The 23,133-nt window shown below is 33.9% G+C and overlaps 1 protein-coding gene and 1 pseudogene across 4 annotated transcripts; one reads left to right on the plus strand and one right to left on the minus strand.

Moving 5' to 3' along the window:
- Positions 1-4,240: 4,240 nt before the first annotated feature.
- On the minus strand, positions 4,241-10,662 carry LOC148615858 (monocarboxylate transporter 12-like; annotated as a pseudogene).
- A 3,974-nt stretch (positions 10,663-14,636) lies between these two features.
- LOC148615859 (uncharacterized) lies at positions 14,637-21,763 on the plus strand. Of its 4 annotated transcripts, none has more exons than XM_088581526.1 (3): positions 14,644-14,675; positions 16,001-16,154; positions 18,844-21,763. In XM_088581526.1, exon 3 carries the CDS (start codon positions 19,040-19,042, stop codon positions 20,717-20,719), a length of 1,680 nt encoding a protein of 559 aa, XP_088437652.1. In that variant the 5' UTR covers positions 14,644-14,675; positions 16,001-16,154; positions 18,844-19,039; the 3' UTR covers positions 20,720-21,763. The 4 variants fall into 4 exon arrangements, with proteins under 4 accessions (XP_088437650.1, XP_088437649.1, XP_088437652.1 ...); XM_088581525.1 differs by having other exon boundaries at positions 14,654-14,701; XM_088581524.1 differs by lacking the exon at positions 16,001-16,154 and having other exon boundaries at positions 14,637-14,675.
- Positions 21,764-23,133: the final 1,370 nt, after the last annotated feature.

Genomic DNA, 23,133 nt, shown 5'->3' on the forward strand with positions numbered 1-23,133 from the left:
GATTCTAATATTATAAACGCTTTTTTAATAGTAGAAATGGATTTGTTGTATTCAATTACGTTTTTTTTAAATATTAGAAAATCATTTTGTAATATTTAAAAATGTGACTGATTTTGCAATATTGCAAAGTGATTTTCTAATATTACAAATTTATTTTCTAATATTACAAATTCAATTTGTAACATTACAAAATGTATGATGTCTTGTAGTATTACTAAATCAGGAATTTGTAATATTAGAAAATGAATTTTTAATATTACAAAATTAATTTCTAATATTAAAAAATATATTCTAATGTAAAAAAAATGATTTTGTAATATTAAAAATTCATTTTCTACTTTTACAAAATATTGATTTTTGTCCACTTTGGCTTGTCATAATTCAAGCTTGACCTACAGACTTAAAAATTTATTATGATATATATGGATGCTAAGACGATACAATTTGACCGAAGTGGATCTTTTGTGACCTTAATTCCGAAATGGTCCCAGCCACGATCTTAAATTGAAACCTAACATTCCTTTCGGGGAAAGGCAATTGTGGTTCAATTTCAAAGACAGAGGAGGATCAAAGAGATGGTTTCGGGGCGATCCAAACCTTCTTTGTGTTGAAAGATTGGTCCAAAATTTAGCAAATAATTTTGGAACCCCCTTTCAAAATATCTGGATCCATTCCTGGTTATTATTTCAGTTACACTCTTGTGTCAGATTTTCAAGGGCAATTTTCCTTGTATCATGTAGCCTACATTAACATGTACAGTGCAATCTATGTGTGCTTCTGTTCGTGATTGGTGTGAACAGAAGTTGAACCGTCGACACATCACGTTCGTGCAGTTCAAGTTTTGCATGTTGTGTGGTCATAGAAGATTTGTTCATTCGCTTCACTTCTACAATTGTGACTTAAGTCATCACTTTTTTCCATCGACTACATAAACATAGTTCCGCTGTACTCATACAACGTAAGAGGTTGGAATTCCGTTCCTCTATACCCCAACTTACTTTCGAGCGTCATATGGCATACCACTCGTTCGATCCGACGTTCTTTGAAATCGGCAGAATTATTGTAAAATATTTACCATTTAAAACGTTTTATACAGTTTCTTTCCCATAACACATGATATGTGAATAAACTGAAAAACAAATGACCTACCTGATTAGAAAATCCAGCAATCCTGGAAATTCTTTGTAAAAGCAGTTTAAATGAACTTCATATTTGGTTTTTAGCATTTTGAATGTGTAACTCCGGTTGATAAAATTACAAATTTTGAAATTTGCAAAACGAACATATTATATTAACCAACGAATTGCCTTTACCAACTTTAAGTTCGTTTTGTCAAAAATATATTGTATTCTGTAAAATTCGTGACCTTATTCAAAATGCTGGTCACTTTGAGAACTGTCTTCGATACAAATATTTTCAAGGTATTTAACAAAAATTTAGGATTTTTTTTCGCTTGATTTCGGGTAGGTTAAACTTCTTTATAAAAATAAAAGACTTAAAATATTTTAAGAGTAATCCAGGTAACTAAGGTTATAGCGGTAATCAAACAAACGCAATCCAAGGACAAAGACCAGACATGGAAAAGAGACATACACAACAAAGAACATAAAGCAACTAAAATCATATATACATAGTAACAAAAACAAATGAGCAACTCGGACTCCACTAAAAACTGGGCGCATGTAATTTAAACACGTGTTTAGCTAATTCACATTTGGTGGCTTTCAACATGTCAGATGTTAGGATGGCACCAAGTCAGAAAATAGCTTGCCAGACAACCTGTAGCTCTGTCGGAGTAAGTTTCCTTTACAGTTATAGTCGGCGTCACATAAATAACATACTGTTAAAATTTGAATAAAAATATTTTCTACGACTTTATTGACACCTACCGTCGTTTAAATTGTCTTAAATGACTTGCTCATTCGTTTAGCCAAACGGCTTCTCCCTAAACATTGAATCGTTAAATTCCGGTCAGATTTTAATTCTAGGTGGCAATATTTACATTGTAAAAAGTCGGCCATGTTTACAGTGATCGGGTTGCTAGGAGATGTTGTTTACGTTAAAATGGTTTGTCCAAAAACCGAAGAACCCAGAATGCAATTCGGCGTTATTTCGGATATCTCGGATTTATTTTACGCGAACAACGTATAATACCGAGAAGTTGATCAAGCAGACGATTGTCACCGGAGTTCGACGGGAACTTACGCACTTCGTTTGTAAACAAATCGTCCCGTAAAAACCAACATGGCGGATATTAGTATGGGATTTTCCCGTAAGGATTTGTTACGCATGATTTAAGCTAATAAGCGACTTGTTTTTGAGAAGCTGTTTGGCTAAACGAATGAGCAAGTCATTTAAGACAATTTAAACGACGGTTGGTGTCAATAAAGTCGTAGAAAATATTTTTATTCAAATTTTAACAGTATGTTATTTATGTGACGCCGAGTATAGTTTCAAAGCCTAAAACGGGGGAAAACTGAATTTACGGGTTATTGAAATCGGAATAAAACAAATTGTTGGAAAACTAACAAAAAAAATTAATTATTAACAAAAGAAATTAAATAACGTCTTCTTATGTGCATACGTGAGTCAAATCAACTATATAGAATGATATCCAAAATATTAATGTATAAGCGTGCTAAATTTAAAAAAAAATCCATTAAGGAACATTTTTTTGTACCTAAATTGCGCAAGGCCCTCTGAACCCTTATGTCAAGTTAGGATTTTTTTTATTCACTTCCAGTTATCCAACTGCGAGGAGACGGATCCAGGATTTCAGGGTTGCAAAAAAAAATTATTAAAGTGAAAATAGTGAAAAACTAAGGAGTCATGCAAAAACAATATCAATATCCATTTTTTTTTGTGAGGGAGGGGGGGGGGCATCCGAACGAATGAAGCAGTGAGTTGCTGTTGATATTTGCGTACACCTTTCGCTTCATTTTAATTCTGTTTCTTTTCGTTTTACGATTTCGTTCTATTACTATCTTTTTCGGTTTTGTTTTTGTTTCGTTTTCTTTTGTGGCTTCCAATTGTCATTGTATGTATAGGTTTGATTAGGCTGGTCTGGAAAGGGACGCTTCCCTCATCAGCATGCGCGAACATTTTGGTTGATTATAGAAAATTACTGTTCTCCGGAGTGGGTCTTCTGCATCTGACGCTATAAATTACTGATTGCATATGTCTCTACTTATATAAATGCAAAAGGTTACATTACCTGGCCATGTGTGTTCATCGTGATCAAAACATTTTATGTACATTCAATACTAAACATAGGTAACGAACTCATATTCCCTTGATCCCTTAACAGCTTCGCCTGATGCAAACAGCTCATATTTCTCTGCGGTGCACGATTAATTGTATATAGGGCACGACATTCTTATCTTACACAACTATATGTGTTCGGGCAGTAACAAGTATTATTTCTCTTTAATACAAAAATAAGCGATAGCTAGAGACCATACATGGATCTTGTTTATGGACAAGAAAATAAAAATAAAATTAGAAAATGCGAAGTACGAATGTTTTTAGGGCAATCTTCATTTTAACAGTGTGCTTGCAGGCCTTGAACAACTTATTCAATAAAAACAAAAACATGCTAATAAGATGCATGCCTTTAACTATAAATAAATATGATAGATTGGTAGTAAAATGTAAAGGTAAGACTCTCTCATCCACAGTACTCGCTTTCTCTTTCCGGATAGACTGAGTTTTAATTGACGGACAGAGAGCGAAGAATTAAACGAAGCAAAGCACCAACCATGAAAAGTAAACCTAAAAAGAAACAATGCATTTTAATTGTGATCTAGGTTAAACTTTGTAATGTGATACAGCTTGGTAAACATATATCGTTCATTTTAGATCAAATGTAGCCAGCCAAGGATGCCCAGTTCAGAAGTACTCTTGAGAAATGTAGCGCAGTTTAAACAAATAGAATAGCCAGCAAAAAAAAATACTTATACTTGTTTCTTTCAACAGAATGTGCCTGCGTTACTGATATCAACAGTTTTTAAATATTTGAAATGCGACGATTATTAATAATAGGATCCGCGAGTTCGGACGCCACTGTTTCAAATGCTTTTTAGAATAGACTGAAATTAGACTGGTTGTACTGATTCACTTTCTTCATGTCTTAATGTTCATGATCGGGTGATCAGATGAGACATGAATAAGATTAGCCCGTGCAACACTGAGAACATGCTAGACATACAGATGAGGTCAGCTCTAACCTCCGACAAAACTGTCAAAGAACTGTCAGAAGAACAGTTCTATGACAAGAACAGTTCTCGGACAGTTCTAGAACCAGCTCTTTTGACAATTCTAGCAGAGCCTGCTCTACTAGTAGAACTGTTATCGTAAATTTGGCTCTAATAGTAGATCTGTTCTCGTAGAGCCATTTCTGCCAGAACTGTCAGAAGAGCTGGCATTAGTAGTAGAACTATTCTGGTAGAGCCGGTTCTGCTAGAAGAACTGTTATACGAGCTGGCTCTAGAACTGTTTTTTTTTTACACTTTTATAACTGTCCTAGAGCCGGCTCTTCTAACAGTTTCCATGCGATGTTAGAACTGATCTCATCTGTACTTACATTTTTTTTTAAATATTAGCATAATAAATGTTTAACAGTTGCAAATAAGAGTAGAACCCCCTTTGAATTACTAGTAAGTGGCTTCTAGTATTTTGTTAAGAGTGGTACTGGTATAAATAAATAAATATATACTTAATGGTGAAAGATAATATGTCCCATTGGCAATCATGCCATATCTCCTATTTTTATATGACCTTACACAACCAGTTTCAGGTTTAATTTTATACCTGCAACGGGTGGGGGGGGGGGGTGGGGGTGGGTCCAGCTAGTCCACTTATGCCACGTGCTACAGTCAGTAATCCAAAAGCATTTACTAGATGGTTTAAACCCAGGATATCACAGAGGATTATTGGTGTCAGAGAAATAAAGGCAGCTACAAAAATAAATACGTAGCTTTAAGAAACATAAATATTTCCAAATTTAAGGTAAGACGTTCTAGTAAAACAATGTTTATTAACGATAGCCACAACATGCTGACTATTTATTGTTAACACTGGCACTTGGGCATGGATGGTTTAGATCATCCCTTTTTTCTTGAGAGCCATTATTTCCGTTGGATTCGTTAATTTGATTAAAAATCTAACTTTTGCCAGTTTCTGTGACCTTTCGTTAAAAATATCACAAAGAAGCCTATTACCAAGGAATGGCGATTTTTTTTAAGTATCAATCTGCTTTATACCAGGTCAATCAACTGTTCACCAGAAAAACATTAGACGATAACGGTTTAAATGCAGTCGTTTTTGTGACATCTTAAAAGCCATTGACAGAGTGTGGCATGCAGGACTTTTAGTTAAATTAAAAGCTTGTGGCTTTCATGGTAATTTATACAGATGGTTTGAAAGTTATTTAATTAATAGAAATCTATGTGTTTTCATAGGAAACTCTAGATCGTCAACTTTACACATCAATGCAGGAGTTCCTCAGGGATCAGTTTTCGGGACCTTGTTGTTCCTAATATATGTCAATGATATAGCAGACGAACTTTTAAGTCTTGCAAGGCTGTTTGCAGACGACACGCCCCTCTCATATTCCTCTCAACATCCTCATACTGTCGAAGATACATGAATTTTGAATTTCGATTTGGAAACTTTAGATTTATGGTCTCGTAAATGGTTGGTGAAATTCAATTCTCAGAAGACAAAAGCATTGCTTACTACTAATAATGATAAAGAGGAAAACGATATCAGCTTATTATTTAAAGATTAAAGAGTACACATGTACAATTTGTTTCATTGCATAAGCATCTAGGCGTTACTTTTGACAACAATGGTAAATTTCACACGCATATTCTTAATTTGGGATTGTTGTACAGAGTTAGAATCTTATATTTTATAAAAATCACAACTAGAAGCTGGCAGGATAGTAACAGGTTTGCCCCTGTTTGCCAGTAGGGAATCTCTTTACTTTGAAACCGGATGGGAACGGTTAGTTGATAGGCGAAAACATCGACGCCTCAACCTTTTCTATTCTATTCATAATAATACTGCCCCAGAATATCTTATTGATCTATTACCTCCATTAGTAAGGGAAGTAACACAATATAACCTGCGAAACAATGATGACTACGTTGTACAATAGCACCGTTTGGCTAGCACTAGTAAATCAATCTGTTTTTTAACACAATCAGAGATTGGAATTTACTCAATTCTGACATAAGACATTCCAGAAGTTTAGGCATTTTCAAAGAGCGAATCAAACAAGTTATTTCAAAACCTCCCATTTATTATAATTATGGGATGAGAAAGATAAATATAATCCATAGGAGAAATATTAAGGGGCGCCGAATGGGACTTGATCTTTTTGTAATCAAAATCAATTTTGTGAGACAAAAGTCTATTTTATTTCACAAAATTCAATTTATATATATGTGTGTGTGTGTGTTTTGTGAGATAAAATTCAATTTTGTGAGACAAAACTCAATTCTGTGAGACAAAATTCAATTTGTATGCAAATTAGTTTACAGAATCCTTTGGATATGCAAATGAATTAAAAATGTGCAGCATTATGTACACATGTATTACAAACTTAAAGCATTCTCTGCAATACAGTGGATAAGGTACGAATGTGCACGGTTATAATAAAGCACATAAGTGAAAGAGATATGGGATATCGTAATCGTACAACCCATTGTGTCATTTAATTTTGAGTCTAGAGATAGATTATTTGTGTGAGGGAAACGAAAGTTAGACACGTAATATGTCGGTTTTTCATCTCAGCCGACCTGTTCCACTCAACTGAATTTCTTGTGTCATAAATCAATAGAATCGGAATGAAATAAGGAATCTATCTGTACCTGGCAAAAAACGTGAGGGATAGTAGAACAAAATAATTTTTCGCCGACTTTGACAGATTAACAAATTTTACCGCACAACACATTTCTAATATGGTTTTCTTGGCTAATCTGATATTTCATTTCTTTTTCTAGCGAAATTTATAATATTATGTATAACACATTAATACAAATTTTCTTGTCAAATTTGGATGCGATTAACAGGTCGGGCAAAAGCTTTTTATAGTTGAGTAGATGATCACGTGATTCAACAGGAGAAATCCCAATAAATCGAAAGTAGAAAAATCGCGTATTTTAAAAGCCGTTTTAACAAACAAATCTCATAGAAAACGTATAATAGCAATTTTAGTCATTTCAAAACAGGTTTACTGTAGAATGCAACTTAAAAACGGCCTTAACCGTCCTGCGTTGCTCGAAGTAATCGGAAACCTGCTGTTACTATATCCAATGAGAAACCTTCTTACAAAATCGTGATGAAAGAATTCATTTGCATATTCAAAGAATTCTGTAAACTAATTTGCATACAAAATTGAAAATTTGTAGTATGCTATAAATTTTGTTAATCTGAATTCACTTTTGTCTGTACAAAGTTGAATTTTTGAGTACAAAACCACAAGAGTCCCATTCGGCACCCCGTAAAAAACTGAGTCTGCAATAAGAAGTCTATGAGCGGTAACTCAGCATAGAATGAAAGGACCGGATGTACTAAATATATATTGTAGAAAAGCTTATCGAGCTCATTTTTGTAGACTAAAAAAAAAATTCGTGGTATAACGCGAAACTTACGGACAATAACCCGAAACTTTTGCTTAATTACGCGAAATTTTCTCGCCAATAACGCAAAACAACCGCGAACTCACGCGGAACTTATGCTAAATAACACGAAACTTGCGCGAAACGTTTGTCTTTTTTGTATATATAAAAGAAGAAGAAAACGTATGATTTATCCGGCTGTATTTTTACACTTGTACTTCCTAATTTTTTTTTCTAGAATTTTCAATTTTCCTTTTTCTTTGTGTGTGTTGGAGGTCGAAATGGAGAGATTTGTGTTGTTCTTTATATATGTACTTTTGTTTTGTTTGGTCAAACGAAGTCAGTCATGAAACTTAACAAGAATTAAAATGGGACGAAAAGAAACCAAAACCAGTAAACAAAAAACAAAAAAAAAGCAAAACAAAGAATGGAAAAAACATCAAACAAAAAAGCTATAACAGAATATAGGAATAACAATTATCTTTGATGTAAAAAGTCATGACCCCTAAAATACTAACGACAACAGAAAAGTGTTTCATTCGTTTTATTTATGCCGATAAGAGCTAGCTACCAAACATTTTTAAGCAGGGGCATACAAATTACTTAGCTGCCTTCATGATTATATAACGATCACCATGAAGCTTTGATATAAAAGAAATGGCGGCCGCTAAATCGGTTCTTGTCATTAATTAAAAAAATGCTTTCACTGGGGGGGAACTCATTGCTACGTATATCTGTGTGTTTTCATAATATATATAAAATATTAGGTGCTATTACGCGAAAAATATGTTTTATCATACGAAAATGAGCGCAGTGGGCTTTCGTACAATTATATATCTGTATTTCTATTATGGCGTGCTTGAAAGCTCTTTAGACCACAGCCGTGGTAAAAAAGTGATAAACATATGACCAACGTCATAGACTGTGTCTATTCAAAAATATGAAAAATAGTCCTATTAAAATCGAAATAAATCATGGAAACTTCATTTTATCATTGTTTCATTGTTTCCACAGGCTGGCCATTTATGTAAACAATGCAACATAAATGGCCATCGCTCGGGATGAAACAATGACAAAAAAGTACGGAAAACTGATTTGTCGGACTGACGGACGGACGGACATAGTGCAAACCTGAAGTTTCCTTCGAAAATCGCCAGTAGGAGACTAATAAGGATTCTCGAGAAAAAGAGTGTGGTCGAAACTATTCATATCCCAAGGGCCTGTAGCTGTAGAAGGAATAACTAATCAACATGCTTGCTTGTATTAGGTTGGAATTATTACCATTGTGTCAATATGAGTTTCCTTATCTAAAGTAAACTGACTTACCTACACACAAGCCGTAGACAGCAGAGAATAGACACATTGACCAGTAAACTGTACAAAACGGTTCTATTATAAGCACTAAAGACGCTGTGACTAGAGCCAAGTTGTTAACAACCAAAGGATTCACATTCTTTAGGTTTGTTATTATACCGAAAAATACGCTGCCAACAGTAGTAGCTATACCTACAACATATATAATGTTGAAAATTTTGTAACCTTTTTAACACAATTTGCGACTATAACAAAACATTGCTCAAACTTTTTTGTTTTGTTCCGCTTTTTTGTTTTGTTTTTTTTTTTGTTTTTTGTTTTGTTTTTGTTGTTGTTTTTTGTTTGTTTGTTTGTTTCTTGGCTTTTTGTTTGTTTGTTTTTTTTTTCGTAATTAGATTTATCAGTAGATTATCGAATACTTAAATTGACTGTGAATGAATCGGTAAAAGCTAACTAAAACAAACCTAAAACAGAAACCAAAAATACCGCTTGGTTGTTCTGGAGCAAGAGAGCTCTGTCAACCAGGAAATAATATGGAATAAGTAGCCCTAAGCACACAAAAATGTTCCCAACACAAAGAATCAGGAATGGAATGTTGAGAAGAAGAGACAAATCAAAAACTTCAATCATATATTTCCTTTGTAAATTTAATTTTTGTCTTGGTTGTAGACCTTGTATTTGAACTTGTCAACGGCTTCATTAGCATTCCACAAACCGCATCATTAAGAACCGGACATTATATGATCAAATCTAGAAGTAGTGAGAATATGATTGCGCCAATACCAGAACCACACGCTGCAATTCCCGTGGCTAGTGGTCGTTTCTATTCGAAGTAAAACACAACTACAATATTAGCTGAAACATATATCAAAACCAATCCACAATCTGAAATAACAAAACATTCGTAATTAAAATACGATTTTTCATTTGTTCAAAACAAATAAACGAGTAAGTGATATAACAAGGAAAAGAAGTTGTATGATTCACAATTTCTTTCGAGAAAATTGTTACCGTGGAAAAATTTTGTTTTAATTGAGTAATACTATTCATTGAATATGTAAATTGCTTATGATTATATATATCTTTTTTTGGAACCATATTACCCCCTATTACGCCATATGCCAGTATGAGGATATCTGCATCAGGACTGAGGGAACCGAGGCCAAAACCAATGCTATTACACTTCCAGATATAGCAACACAGAGACAACCGAACTTGTTCACAAGAAAACTCGCTATTGGTGCTACAAATCCAATAATTGTTTCCTTTTGATTTGGCGTACGATTTTAGCTTTTTGTGTGACAAAAATTCCCAGTTTAGTTTGGATTATTGTCGTATCTAAGTAAAACAGTTTATAATTTAGCCATTATTCGGTGTATTCATTTTATTTCCCAGCTAAACATTTGAACAACATCATATTTTTGGAGTATTTCTAAGAAGTTGTTCAATCTATTGAACAAAGATAAAACAATAAAACAAACTGATAACTTTCTGATTATTATGCCTATTGTATTATACCTGTATATATGTACATTCCAAACATCATGGAACCCACTAAGGACACTTAACTCTTCGAGGCATCAGAGTATTCGACGAATTTCGACTGCAGCACTCCATAAACAAATCTGATTCCATCGACTAAAATATTACAAATAAGAGAACTGAATGCGACCACCCATCCCCATCCACCGTCCAGGCGTACTACCTTCTCTTTTCTTTGTACATTTTATCTTGTTTTTGTCGTTTCATCTCAAAGTTTTCAGTGAAGGACAGTAGAAATTATCTTAACATTACTCAATAATTTGTCTGTTTTTGGTCTGTTTTAAACTTCACTGAATTGTGTCGTGCAAGGAAACAGGTCATGATGCTACTTTTCTTACTCTGGGTTTAAAAATATACCATTCGAAATAACAAAGATATCAACTGTACTAGTCTTGCTAAGAATCATGCATTTGTTCATCATAGTTCGGATATAAACACTTAGTAAAAACTTGCACGGCTTTCTGATTTGATGCAACTTTCCATTTCACTTGACTGTTCAAAATGTCTAATAAGTGCATAGTGACAATAGTTACTAAATGGTTGAGAAAAGTATACCTTTGATAAAATTTTATCGCAATAAGAGTTATATATTAGTTTAACGCCTTATGGATAAAATCACCAAGTTTGAAAATGAAACCAGTTTTAAAATGTCGCTAACTATAAAACAATTTTAAAAATCTAAATTTACTGACAGAAAATCCAAGTAAGTTAAAATACAGGACAAGTATAAAACACAAACTGCAATGTTAAAACAAAGAGAACAAATAATAATAATACTCGTTACTGCAGAGGAAATTTTTAATTATCATCCATAGGAAGGAACCACTTCAGTTAATCTACTAAATAATCCTTTCTGGAGACAGTTAAAAATTTGCAATTGATAATAAAATGAAATTCGTTTTCAACTTCAACATTACATAAAAGACAAATCCTTTGGTCAGGAGGCAAATTTGCATATCGACCTCTTTCAATACCAAGATAACTATTAGTACTCAAGTAAATGCAGAGACTTTTTTTTCTTTTTAAAGAAGAAATTTTTCGGTCTCATAGCATTTTTTAAATGTTCTACATGATCTCAATTAGTTCATGCTAGAAGAGCTGTTTTCATCATCAAATAACAAGGTTTTTAAATACGATATATAATGATTCTCTAAGAAGCATGCATAAATCTAGTCTTACCGTCTATCGTGGTAGACATTTTGATCCTGGTATTTTTTTTAACAAATTATATATTTAAAATAAAGGTATTTTTACTCAGAAAAGAAGCTCCTTAATAGCTTTTATAATAAAAGGTCATCGAACAAGTTATTCGAAATTACCGGGGTTAGTCATAGGCACCCCGGTCCAGAAAAAGTCTTGCCCCTGTTGCTATAATTAAGTATTACCACTATGAGTGTAGTACATGTGGGGCAAGGCTCTGTCTGTAACGGGTGCATATGTGGTATCTGTACCTGTATCTGTATAGGAACGTCTTAATTAAAGTCATCAGTGACGGCGAAGAGAGCGCTCGGTGTTTTAGTTGCGCAGAGCTGCCAGGAACGGTTTACTCTACAATGTAAGGTAAGCAATGTAAGCGGTTGGAATTCTGTTCCTCCATAACCCAACGTTAGGATGGCACCAGTCAGAAAATAGCTTGACGGACAACCCCTAGCACTGCTGGAGTGCTCGAGTAGGAACGCTTCTGTGCTCCTGCAGGTGACTGTTCCTTCGTCCAGCTGGTTCCACTCTGTTACAGTTCCTATGAATGCATGTGTTTCATGTAAAAGTTTTTTAACACTTATTATGGTTTATCTGATGGCGTGCTATGCTATTATCAGTTTCAAAGACACTGAAACAAGATGGTCGCATCCGAAGTTTGTTTTGGCTGACTGGTTCTATGCAATCGGCAGCAGGCCAGTATTGCCATCACTAACCCATCCACCACCTTGAACAGGAAAGTCAAGCGAAGCGCCTTCCTTCGCTGTTGTAATGTTGTCAAGTCCAGGTCCCTGAGCATATCAGTGACGAGACTTGTAGTCTTAACAGATGAACCGTGCGCCTTGCCTTTTAGACTATCTATATCTTTTGAGGAAGGGGTCCATAATTATTGACTCATACTCTAATGTATTGCGGACTAAGGAGAGCTAAGCATTTTCTCTGCATTTCCAAGGACAGTGACGGAGATTACGGCGTAGGGATCCCAAAGTCTAACTAGCTTTGCCGCAGGTGTTGTTAATAAAGGTGCTCCATTTGAGATCTTCTGATAGCATCAAATATAAGTACGAATTTTGAAGTACCGATTTTATGATGGCGTTATCAAGTGCATGCATGTACTTAAGTTTGTGTTTTATGCTAAGAACGTAGCACTTCCATCCCCCACTTATGGGCCAATGTTTCTTGCTCTTGTACGTATTTCTGAAGTTTGAGTTGGTCGGACAGTGATCGTATGCGTCGGTATAAAAGGCAGCAAAAAGACGTACTTGGGATGTAACTGCTTCAGGAAGATCATTAAACTGGCACAAAAATAGAAAAGATCTCAGAACTGTCCCCTGTGAAACACCAGAATCCACTGTGGCTTCGGATGATGTTTCTCCCTCCACTACTATTTACATTTTGCGGGTACATAGGAATAACTCTATCCATGAGTGAAGTGATCCTCTAATTCCGTAGTTTTCTAGTTACGAAGGAGTGTGTCGTGCGGCACTGTATCGATGCCTTCGAAAAATCCAATATTATAACATCAGTTTGCAGGTTTTGATAAACATTTCTAGAAAGTTGTGAATTGTTAATGCCAGGTGTGTATGACAAGAGCAATCGGAAAGAAAACCATGGTTCAATTTAGTGATTAGGTTGTTTTTCTCAAGATGGTTTAGCATATGGTGACAGAGAATGATTATGTCCATGGATTTTGGAGGTAACTAAAGTCAGTGATACCGATCTATAGTTTTTGGGTAAGTGGCGGTCTCCTTTCTTGAATATTGGGGATACATTGCATTCACCCAGCCGGGGAGTAGAGACCAGTGTCCAGAGATCGCTGAAATACTCGAGGCGCACGTGATCAGGCGAAGGCTTGGTGCAAATTTTTGTGCACACTTCTGTAATAAGCGGTTTGGTTTATCATCTGGACGTGCAACTTTTAAAATTTTAATGCTCTATAGTAGGCTAAAAACCACTAATTCCACTTCCCATAGGCTTCTATGCTAATTTCACAATATTCAATGGCTTCTCTGGACTTTACCTTAACTTTAACCTGCAGATGACTATATATCAGCATGATTCTACATATGTCAGCTCACAATCCTCAGAATGGCATGTGGGGTTAGCAGACTTGCAGTGCAGTACTGGTCACCGGAAGTGAAGGGTCTATAAATAGCATGGGAAATCCCAGTGTTTTCACAAGATAGGGGTATATTTAAAAATCATTATGGAGATTAGGCTTCACATCGCAAGAAGCAAAATGCACCTATAAAATGTACAGAAATGTTTTTCCTTTCAGAAACTGTTTAAATTTTTAAAATAAGATGAGAACTTTTTTCACAGCACTATGAGGAACAGGGGTAATTTCTGCGTACGTTCCAAATGCTCATTGGTTGAATTGGTGGTCTGTAACCTAGTAGCTTTTCATTTCCTTAGATCTGTTATGTATTGTGAAATAGTTTTTGAATGGTCATAGTGTAAAAAGACTTTTTGGTAGTAGAACGTAACCAAATTTTAAGTGTTTTAAATATCTTTAGTGGGCTACTTTCATTTGCACTTTTATTCAGTTTTGAGTACAGTTTCTACGAGGCCTACTGAAGATTTTCCAACCAAATAGCTTTGGGATTAGTAAATGCGTGAATCACTAATCATAAGATTCTGCCTGATTTTAAGACAGAGCTGCACTTAGAACTGTACCATATAGTACCAGCCTGTTTAAAAATCAGAAACATATTCTACAAAGAAAAAATGGAAATCAAAGCGATTTTCCATTGGTAATAATAAAAAAAGAAGTTAGGACCGCCAGTAATCATAGCCGATGTTAGAGACGCTTGTCATAAATTAAATCGTCCCGCCCCATTCTTGGTTTTTAATTCTATTTGCACCACAAATTAATATTTTTAGAATTTTTAAATATACAACGGCTGCAACCAGTTTGCGGAATACCAATTTCTCCGTTGACGAATCGGTATTTATATTCGGATGTAAGCTTCCTGTTTCGAAAGATTGTCAATATCAGTAAGTCTTTCGACGTTTTTTTCTAGGTATGTAGCGGTGGTTGGGATTAGAAGGGGCATGTGCTTTTTACCTCATTCCTTCCGAAAATGTTACATTGAAATAAGACAATTTTACAAAGAATGTTAAAGAATGACCCTTTGATATATTCTGAAGTCAGTGAAGTCTGAAGATCAAAATGGCTCATTCTAAATTTTTTTAATCCCAGTTTCCAATATCTTGACTCCATATGTAGAAAAACTTGTCTGCACAGTATGATACTGCCATTTTTTATATTTCAGTGTCAATGGTTGAGATTGAAAGTATTGATTGTTTTAGTCATGAAAGAGGGGGTGGGTTGCCTATTGTTTCTCTCAAGTCATTGCCTTCATTTCTTAGACCACTAACCCTTTGGGCAAGTAACAGTATTACCAACCTGAACTCAAAATTACTAGCCGATAGGGATTTCAGCCAAAACAAAAAACAAGATAATAAAAATAAAACAGATATTTTTTAAATGTGTTTTTTTATGATCTTATACAACCCAAACTAAAGCATTTTTAAAAAAATTTACAGCCGTGGGTAGGTAAAAATTGATAAAATATTTCCTGCATTTCTTTATTATGTAGGTTTATTTTTCAAATACATTAGTCTGAATTTCCTCTGATCCATACCTGCCAACTTTCATGATTTAATCATGTTTTCACGATTTTGACCTTTGTCCCCCTAACATGATTTTTCAGGTCAAATTTGTCCTAAATCCTGATTTTGTCAAAATTATTTAAAAAAACTCAAGTTCTAACCCATAATTTTGTGTTTCCATCTTATTTCTTTGAATTGAAGAGTCTTAAATCTGACAAAAGGTGTTAATTGATGTCTAAATAGGTAAGGGCACGTTTTATAACATGTAAATAATCTCCGAGAAGCAATCAGCTGATGAGGGTTAAAATGAATCTCAATTGGATCAACCTCTATTTTGTGAACAACTAATCATTTTCTAAAGTTTAATTTCTATTCCACAATTAGTTTGACAAATACTGTCAATTTAACAGGTCTAAAATTTGTAGAACCAGGTATGTAAACAAGTTATAAAATTATCATTGTTTATACTAAATGAGTTACCTCCTCTGCAATCTTCACATTTCTTGTAATTTCAACAGTGTAGTATTTCCCCCAAAATATATGTTTGCAATAATTAAAAGAAATACTATTCCTTTCACATAGTGACGATTTTAGAAATTTGGTAGCAACATTCTTGAATATTTGTTATATTTTCTCATATACTGCACCTCATGGTATGCATTTAATGAAAAGATAAAGCTGCTCAAGTTTCCTTCTTCCTGTGTTAGGAAAAATAGCAACATTCTGTCACATAGACCCAGTTAAGAGATCTTATGGCCAGAACAATCCTTTCAGTTCGAAACTGAGTTACTGAACACTAACTCGCAAATCAATTTGCATTAATGGAAAGAAGAAAAGATGTGCTAAATGTAGTCTAAAATGGTAAATATACATTTGAATGTACATTTGTAAATAGTAGTTTTCTCATTTATTTTTTAATTAAATGTTAAGAATTTCCATTAGATTTGGAGGAATTCACTACAAGAAAAAAAGGGCTTATAAACTTCAATAAGTTATAGTGCATGCACATGTTGTTCAACTGAAAAAGGCCCTTTAATGCTATAGTGGTTGTCTCATGCATACATTACAACAGTAAAACCCATGCAGTTTGCAAATTGTGTCCTGAAAATGTCAGTTCACACGCTGTCCCGTGTAAAAACCCCATGGGGATTTTCAAAAGTTTGTTAGGTTTGACCCCAACCCGACATATCAATACCCAAATAAAAAAGAGGAGGGTTGCAGGTTCACAGGAAATTCGGACTACATATGTTAAATCTGGCTGCTGTGAATAAAATTTACATTTTGCCTTGTGGTAAAAAAACCTAGACTCACCCTGATGGGGAAAATTTTAGAGGTTGGAAATCCAACCTTCCATGGCACCATGTCAGAAAAAAATCTTGCTAGACAACCTCTAGAATTTCTGAAGTAGGGTTCAAATTTGCTTTGGTCCACTACGATTTTTATTCAGTTTTTAGTCAGATTTCCAATTTCCTCACCTTTGATTTTCAAGATTCAGAAACCATGTAGTTATAATTGAAATACATGTATATTGATTTTTAAATTTTTAACATAGTCATCTTCTATAGGTTTATTACTGCCTGAAATACATGTGTATTAATTTTTATATTTTTCACATAGTCATCTTCTATAGGTTTATTACTGCCGTAGATTGCCCTAAGAGGTCTCACACTAATGGTTAGAAATCTTTTTCATGGGTCAAGAATAGAACTATGCATCATGGGTGCTTTCATTAACGGTCTTCAACTTCTTGTCTATTGTGTCAACAAACGAAGGTGCTTTTCCTAAATATATTTTGCATCCTAGTCATTCATGTTTCGGAAGGGGGGAAATAGGATGGATAAATGAGATGCAATTCTTTCTTAAAAAATGAATACCAACAAAGACAGCAATTACCAGTAGAGTTTTTCATTGTATGTAGACCATGCTTGATTTTTTGCAATTTTGGCTGGCAACCAGCTTCCAGAGAATAGACAAGAAATGGTAAAAGGTGGCCAAAACAACTGCAAATAAACAATGTTGATATTGTGAACAGTTTGTACTCATATCTGATAAGGGTATACAATGAAGATTATGATGTTGATTTTTTAAATCTCCAACAGTGGCTGGCTGCCAAAAAAAATCACAAGTCCTGGAATCAGTTGACGATGGTTCATAATGCCTATGTTAGTGATCACTGTGAGCTTCTAAAGACCTCAAACTTGATTGTTACCCTTATAAGTAGCTCCATCCATATCCATTTTTGTCATAGTGGTATTATTTTAACACAATTCGTAATTTATACAGATTCCAGGAATATAGCAGTCCTCTTTAGATGGTGAGAGCATTTTACACATTACCTGTTTTGAAATGAAACACACATCAAAGATTCTTAACACAACTGACAGCATAAAGTTTAAGAGAATGATAATTGCCTTTTCTTATCTTAGAAAAAAGCTATATGTGTATGCTACAATTTCAATCTTATCAAAGTAATCCCATTTTGAATGAAGGAATTAGATAAAATACAAAGCCAACAGCACAGTACAGTATAGATTTTAACTAGGGTACACCAGTACTTGCTTTAATTTTCATGGGAAAAGGACTACATGTACATGTAACTGCTATATTCACAAAAATAGATACATCACAAAGAAATGTATATTTACAGTATTAAGGAAAGTCTTCGTCAAAATAATATTAGTTTCCTTTCCCAGGTAGGGGAGGTAACACATGCCAAATATACACCTAGGGTACAATGTCTGATTCAAGAATACTTTAAATTTAGAAAAAATAGTTATGTTTACCTGATGTTTTTATACTGATTTCTTCTCCAAATTAAAGATTACCAAAAATGATTTCTACTTTTTCTTGACAATACATACATTTTTTATACACCCATCAAAATTTTGACATGACGTACATTTGTTACAATGTATGGTATTATAATTATTGTTTATTATTTAATTGTCTTAATTTATGTGAATTTAAAATACCTATAAATTAAGACAAATGATAAACAATAAATATCCAGATATCACAGATATTAAGACAATACAACAGAAGGAGTGGACATTAACGGCAGTCCGTTAGTCTGTGCCTACCTAATTTGGTAGTCCTTTAGGCTATCTAAATTAATTCTTAAAATTTTACTATTCATAAAGACAGGGCCGAAGGATACTTCTCATGATTACCTAATTTATGGATCTGAAAGTCCTTTGGACAGTTCGTGTCAAACTCTGACAACTGTTAAGCAACTTTATCTGCCTGTTCACTCCTGTAAAAAACTTTCTTAATAAGCTAACAAACCTTAAGAGTAGGTTTAACCATTCACATTCCAGATCTGTTAAATGTTGTACGTTGTAGCTAAAAGATTATCAAGGTTGTTAATATTTAGTTGTTGTGGGGAACTTGTGTGAATTTTTCTTACACAAATACCCTCTTTGTCTCTGCATTTGCTCAATTTTGTCAAAATTTAACAATAGAAATTTATCAAACTTGGTGTATGGACCTCTTTCATGAATAAAAAACTACAGTGCAGTAATATTTAAAAGTTTTTTTTTTTCTTTTTCAGATGTTACAAGTGCAAGGCATGTCCAGATATCATATATTTTACCAAGAAGATATCAGAGAGTATTTCATCTTTGCATGTACATTGCATGATGTTTAGATGAAATGCATTGTTGAATATAGTTTAGTTTATTCAGTCGACTAAACTCTGAGCCGATGTCTTGGACATCTATATTATTCTTCATAACTAAGTCAAGAAGATGACATCAGAGATGATTTTAAATGTGCCAAATTTTACAATAACTGAAAATTCCATATTGGAAGGAAGCCAAGTCAAAGGCCAAAATAAAGATTCTAGTAAAATCTTCCTGAACCAACCCAATATGTCAAGAAGGACAGATTTTGGCATTCACTTGGAAGGGTATGCAGAAGATGTTGCTATAGATAAATCTTGTGATTCAGTTAATAATCGACAGAGTGTAATCTGCAGTACAGGTAGTACATATAATTTTGAAGAATGTAAGATGTGTGTTCCTAAAAAGCATGTATCAAAGCGCAAAAGTTGTTTACCTCGAAGAAGAATCAAGATGCATTCAGAGGAAGAATTAGTTGAAAGGGAAGTGAAAGAATATTTACTGAAAATTCCGACATGGGAAAAAATCATTCCCAATTCTAACACAAACTATTATCCGTACTCATATGTGCCAACTTCATTGTTTGAAACATGTGATGCCCAAATTGATAATCAAGACTGTAATGAAAGTTCTCAACTTGCAGAGGAGTCTCATGATTTAGATTCCACCATATTGGATCAGAGTAGCCAGAAACCCATGGAATCCAACACATTCAATGAAGACATGAAACCTTACATTTACAATAAAGAAGAAACACAAGTCATTCAAATGGATGTTCAATCTACAGTTCTTCACCAAACAGATCTAGAAGAGCCTAAAATGAAGAAACAGAAACAGAAAGAAAGAGTATTTTGTTCAGTTTGTAGTAAATCATTTGGAAGACCAAGTGATTTGAGGAGACATGCTGTTCTCCACACTGGAGAAAAGAAACATAAATGTGATGAATGTGATAAAGTATTTTCTCAAAGATATCACCTTGTGCGGCACCTTAAGAATGTTCATAAAAAAGACATGAAAAACTTGGTTTGTGGGTTGTGTAATCAAACTTTTAACAGTGAATACTTGCTGACAAGGCATGTTAAGGGTCATGGGGTAATGACCTTTGTTTGTGATGTATGTAGCAAAGAATTCAAAACTAAGAGACAAATGAAAGAACATATTCTTTGTGCTCATGTTGGTATGAAGCCATTTAAATGTGATCAATGCGACAAAGCATTTACTAGAAAATATCACCTGGAGAGGCACATGGAGATGCATGCAGGGACTAAAAATTTCCAGTGTGAATATTGTGGGAAAGACTTTGGCACAAAGGGAAATTTAATTGCACATGTCAAAAGAATTCATCTGCAGATTAAAGAATTTTCCTGTGGGGTTTGTCAAAAAGGATTTTACTCTTCTAAAGATTTACAAACACACATTAAAGTTCACACAGGTGAAAAACCTTTCCAATGTGATATATGTTTACGAAGGTTTTCAGAAAAGTCTAATATGGAGTGGCATTTACGAATACATTCTGGTGATAGACCATATCAGTGTGACTTATGTAATAAATCCTACACTCGTCTGCCTCATCTTCAAAGACATAAAAAGGAGGGACTCTGTTTCCGTAGGAGAAGTAAACACCAAGACAATGAGGGAAATGAAGATGATGTTTATTGTGAGAATGATTCCAATACAGGCAGTCTTGTCATGAAAGATACAGATAGTGAAACAGAAGAACTTGAAGTGTCAGATTCAGAATCTATCACTCATACAAACTCAATTCCAGTTTCAAGTTATTGTAGTTCTGAACTAGTGACAGCATAATTTGTGGAATTGATGAAAAAGATCTTGGAATGAAGTTGAACATCTATTCAAATCAACTTGACTATTTACTATCTTTAGGGATTGTACTTTTAAAGATTAAGAATTGTATTTGCTGTTGCAATAAAAGCTTTAGTGTACTTTGTTGAACATAACTACTTTGAACTAATTACAGTGGATTCCACTAAATTGCATAACTTTTATCAAAGTAAAAAACTCATTAGACAAAAAACTTGAAAATCCTCTTTATTGTATTTTGAATATTTTTCAAAATTTAGCCAAATGTATCTAAACAATACATTGTATTAAAGTTAAATTCCTCAGTTTTTGTAAGAAATTTGTTTTAACATTAAAAATATTTTGTTTCCTTTGACTATACACCAGATGGATGTTAAGTTATGATACTAGTATTTGGTTTAAAGGTTTACTGGTAAAGCATTTGGTGTTAAATCATCAGTGTTTCATGTGGTACTTATAAATGTGTTGTACCTTTTATATAAAGATGATCATGATTTCATTAATTATAGTTTTTATCATTTGTTTAACAAGTTACAGTAGAATAAATGACATGCCAAATAAATCTCTCTCAGCTGACTCCCTAAAACTGGTAAATGATGAAGTACATGTAGGGTACAGTATCTTTTAACCTTTTAATCCTCAAAACCCAGAAATGTACTTGTGAGATCATACTATAATAATGGTATTTGAATATGTCCCTTATCTATTACTAGTATATATTTGGCCCATTGGGGAATTTCACAATAGGTGTAATAACAAGAAATTTAACAAAAAAATTTGTCTTTTTGGTGATTTTCCTGTCACCAACAGTGAAAGCAGGTCTTCAAGCAACTGTCCATCCATCCATGATGCTTAGAGGGTAACAGTACCTATTTTGTGTTACCTACAATGGTCTCACTTACCAAATCCAAGTCAAATGGCGACCCCCTATGTTGTACAAAAAACACACTGAACCTATATCCAAGCATAGTAAGTGCATAATTTGTGAGTATTCTGATGAAAAGCAGTCAAAATAAAGTTGACAAAGTGTTCTTATTTATTATTTACTACAAAAGTGTATGAATATTGTTTATATGTGCGAGTAATTTGCCTCAATGCTGTAAGCAGAAAAAGTGAAAATGTAGATTTCAGTATTTTTTATTCAAGTAAATTTCTGAAGAATTTCTTCAATCATCGTACCATTAGCATAATGATTTTGACAGCCTTATTTTCCATTCTTTGCAGTGGTATGCAGCTTTAAGATGTCATTTGTCTTGGGAATTCACAGTGAACTTTAAAAATTACCTTTTTAACATATTTAGTAATTAATGGAAACATTAGAAGTGGTTAGTGAGACTTGTGGTAAATTATTTCCTATATTTGAGGTTATATACTTTGTGTTACTTGAAAATCAAAAAGTGTTAAAACCAATATAATTCAAATTTAGCATGGTGTATGTACATACATTGAAATTGACCATCTCGAATTTTGGAGAAATTTGTCAAATGTGTTTTTCATCTTTGGCAAGTTGAAGTTAACCATTTCAATATAATGGCAAAAAATTTGTGGTTGTATAATGGTAATATGCTGTCGTCATCCGTACACATTTTATGTCCTGACATTAACTAACAACTTGAGTATAAGTGTATGGATCTTTAATAAATTATACAAGGTGGCATTCCACAAAAGGAAGCATGAGATTGTTTATAGAGGTTGTGAATTGAACTGTGTAGGAATTAAGGCCAGAAACAAGCATTTCAAGATGTCCAGACAATAACTTGAGTAAATGTGAATTGCACTCTTTGAAATTGTTCCACAAGGTGTCATATTAATAAAGAAAGGCTTGGATCAGTTTGTGACTTGAACTGGCATTTTCGAGTTATTGTGAGAAGCATGAACCACCAAGAGACCAGTATACCATAATAAATCCAGTCTAGACTGATGAGCATATAAAAGCTATACACTTTGAATAGCTTAAATAAAATAGAGCTGTCATATATTCCCAGTTTTCAATTTAGAGAAAATAAAAGCATGGCATGATATGACTGCAAACACAAGATCTCTGTTAACTTGGGGCAAGTATGGACACAATATTAGTTACTGACACACTTAAACACAGGCAGTTACAGTTCATTACAGACACAACAACTGGTTTGGATACACTATTGCACAATATTTAGAAGAAAAGGGTTCCTTTAGGATGTTTTCGTAGTCTACTTTTTACCCAATTATCTCTAAAACAGATAATGATTTAATAAATTTGCAAGTGATAAAAAACCTGAACGCCCTTGTGAAAGGAAATATTTTTTAAAAATTCTTTAAATAGGTCAGTTTCAGGAGGTGGCCCAACTTTGGTCCCCTATAAACTGAAAATGCTAAATGCTATTCTTTCTTCACTTTTCTAAAACAGAATTTTATAA

The sequence above is a fragment of the Perna viridis genome, chromosome 5, assembly GCF_037379345.1.
Source record: "Perna viridis isolate PV_CMFRI_1.1 ecotype Kerala chromosome 5, ASM3737934v1, whole genome shotgun sequence".
NCBI lineage: Eukaryota > Metazoa > Mollusca > Bivalvia > Mytilida > Mytilidae > Perna > Perna viridis.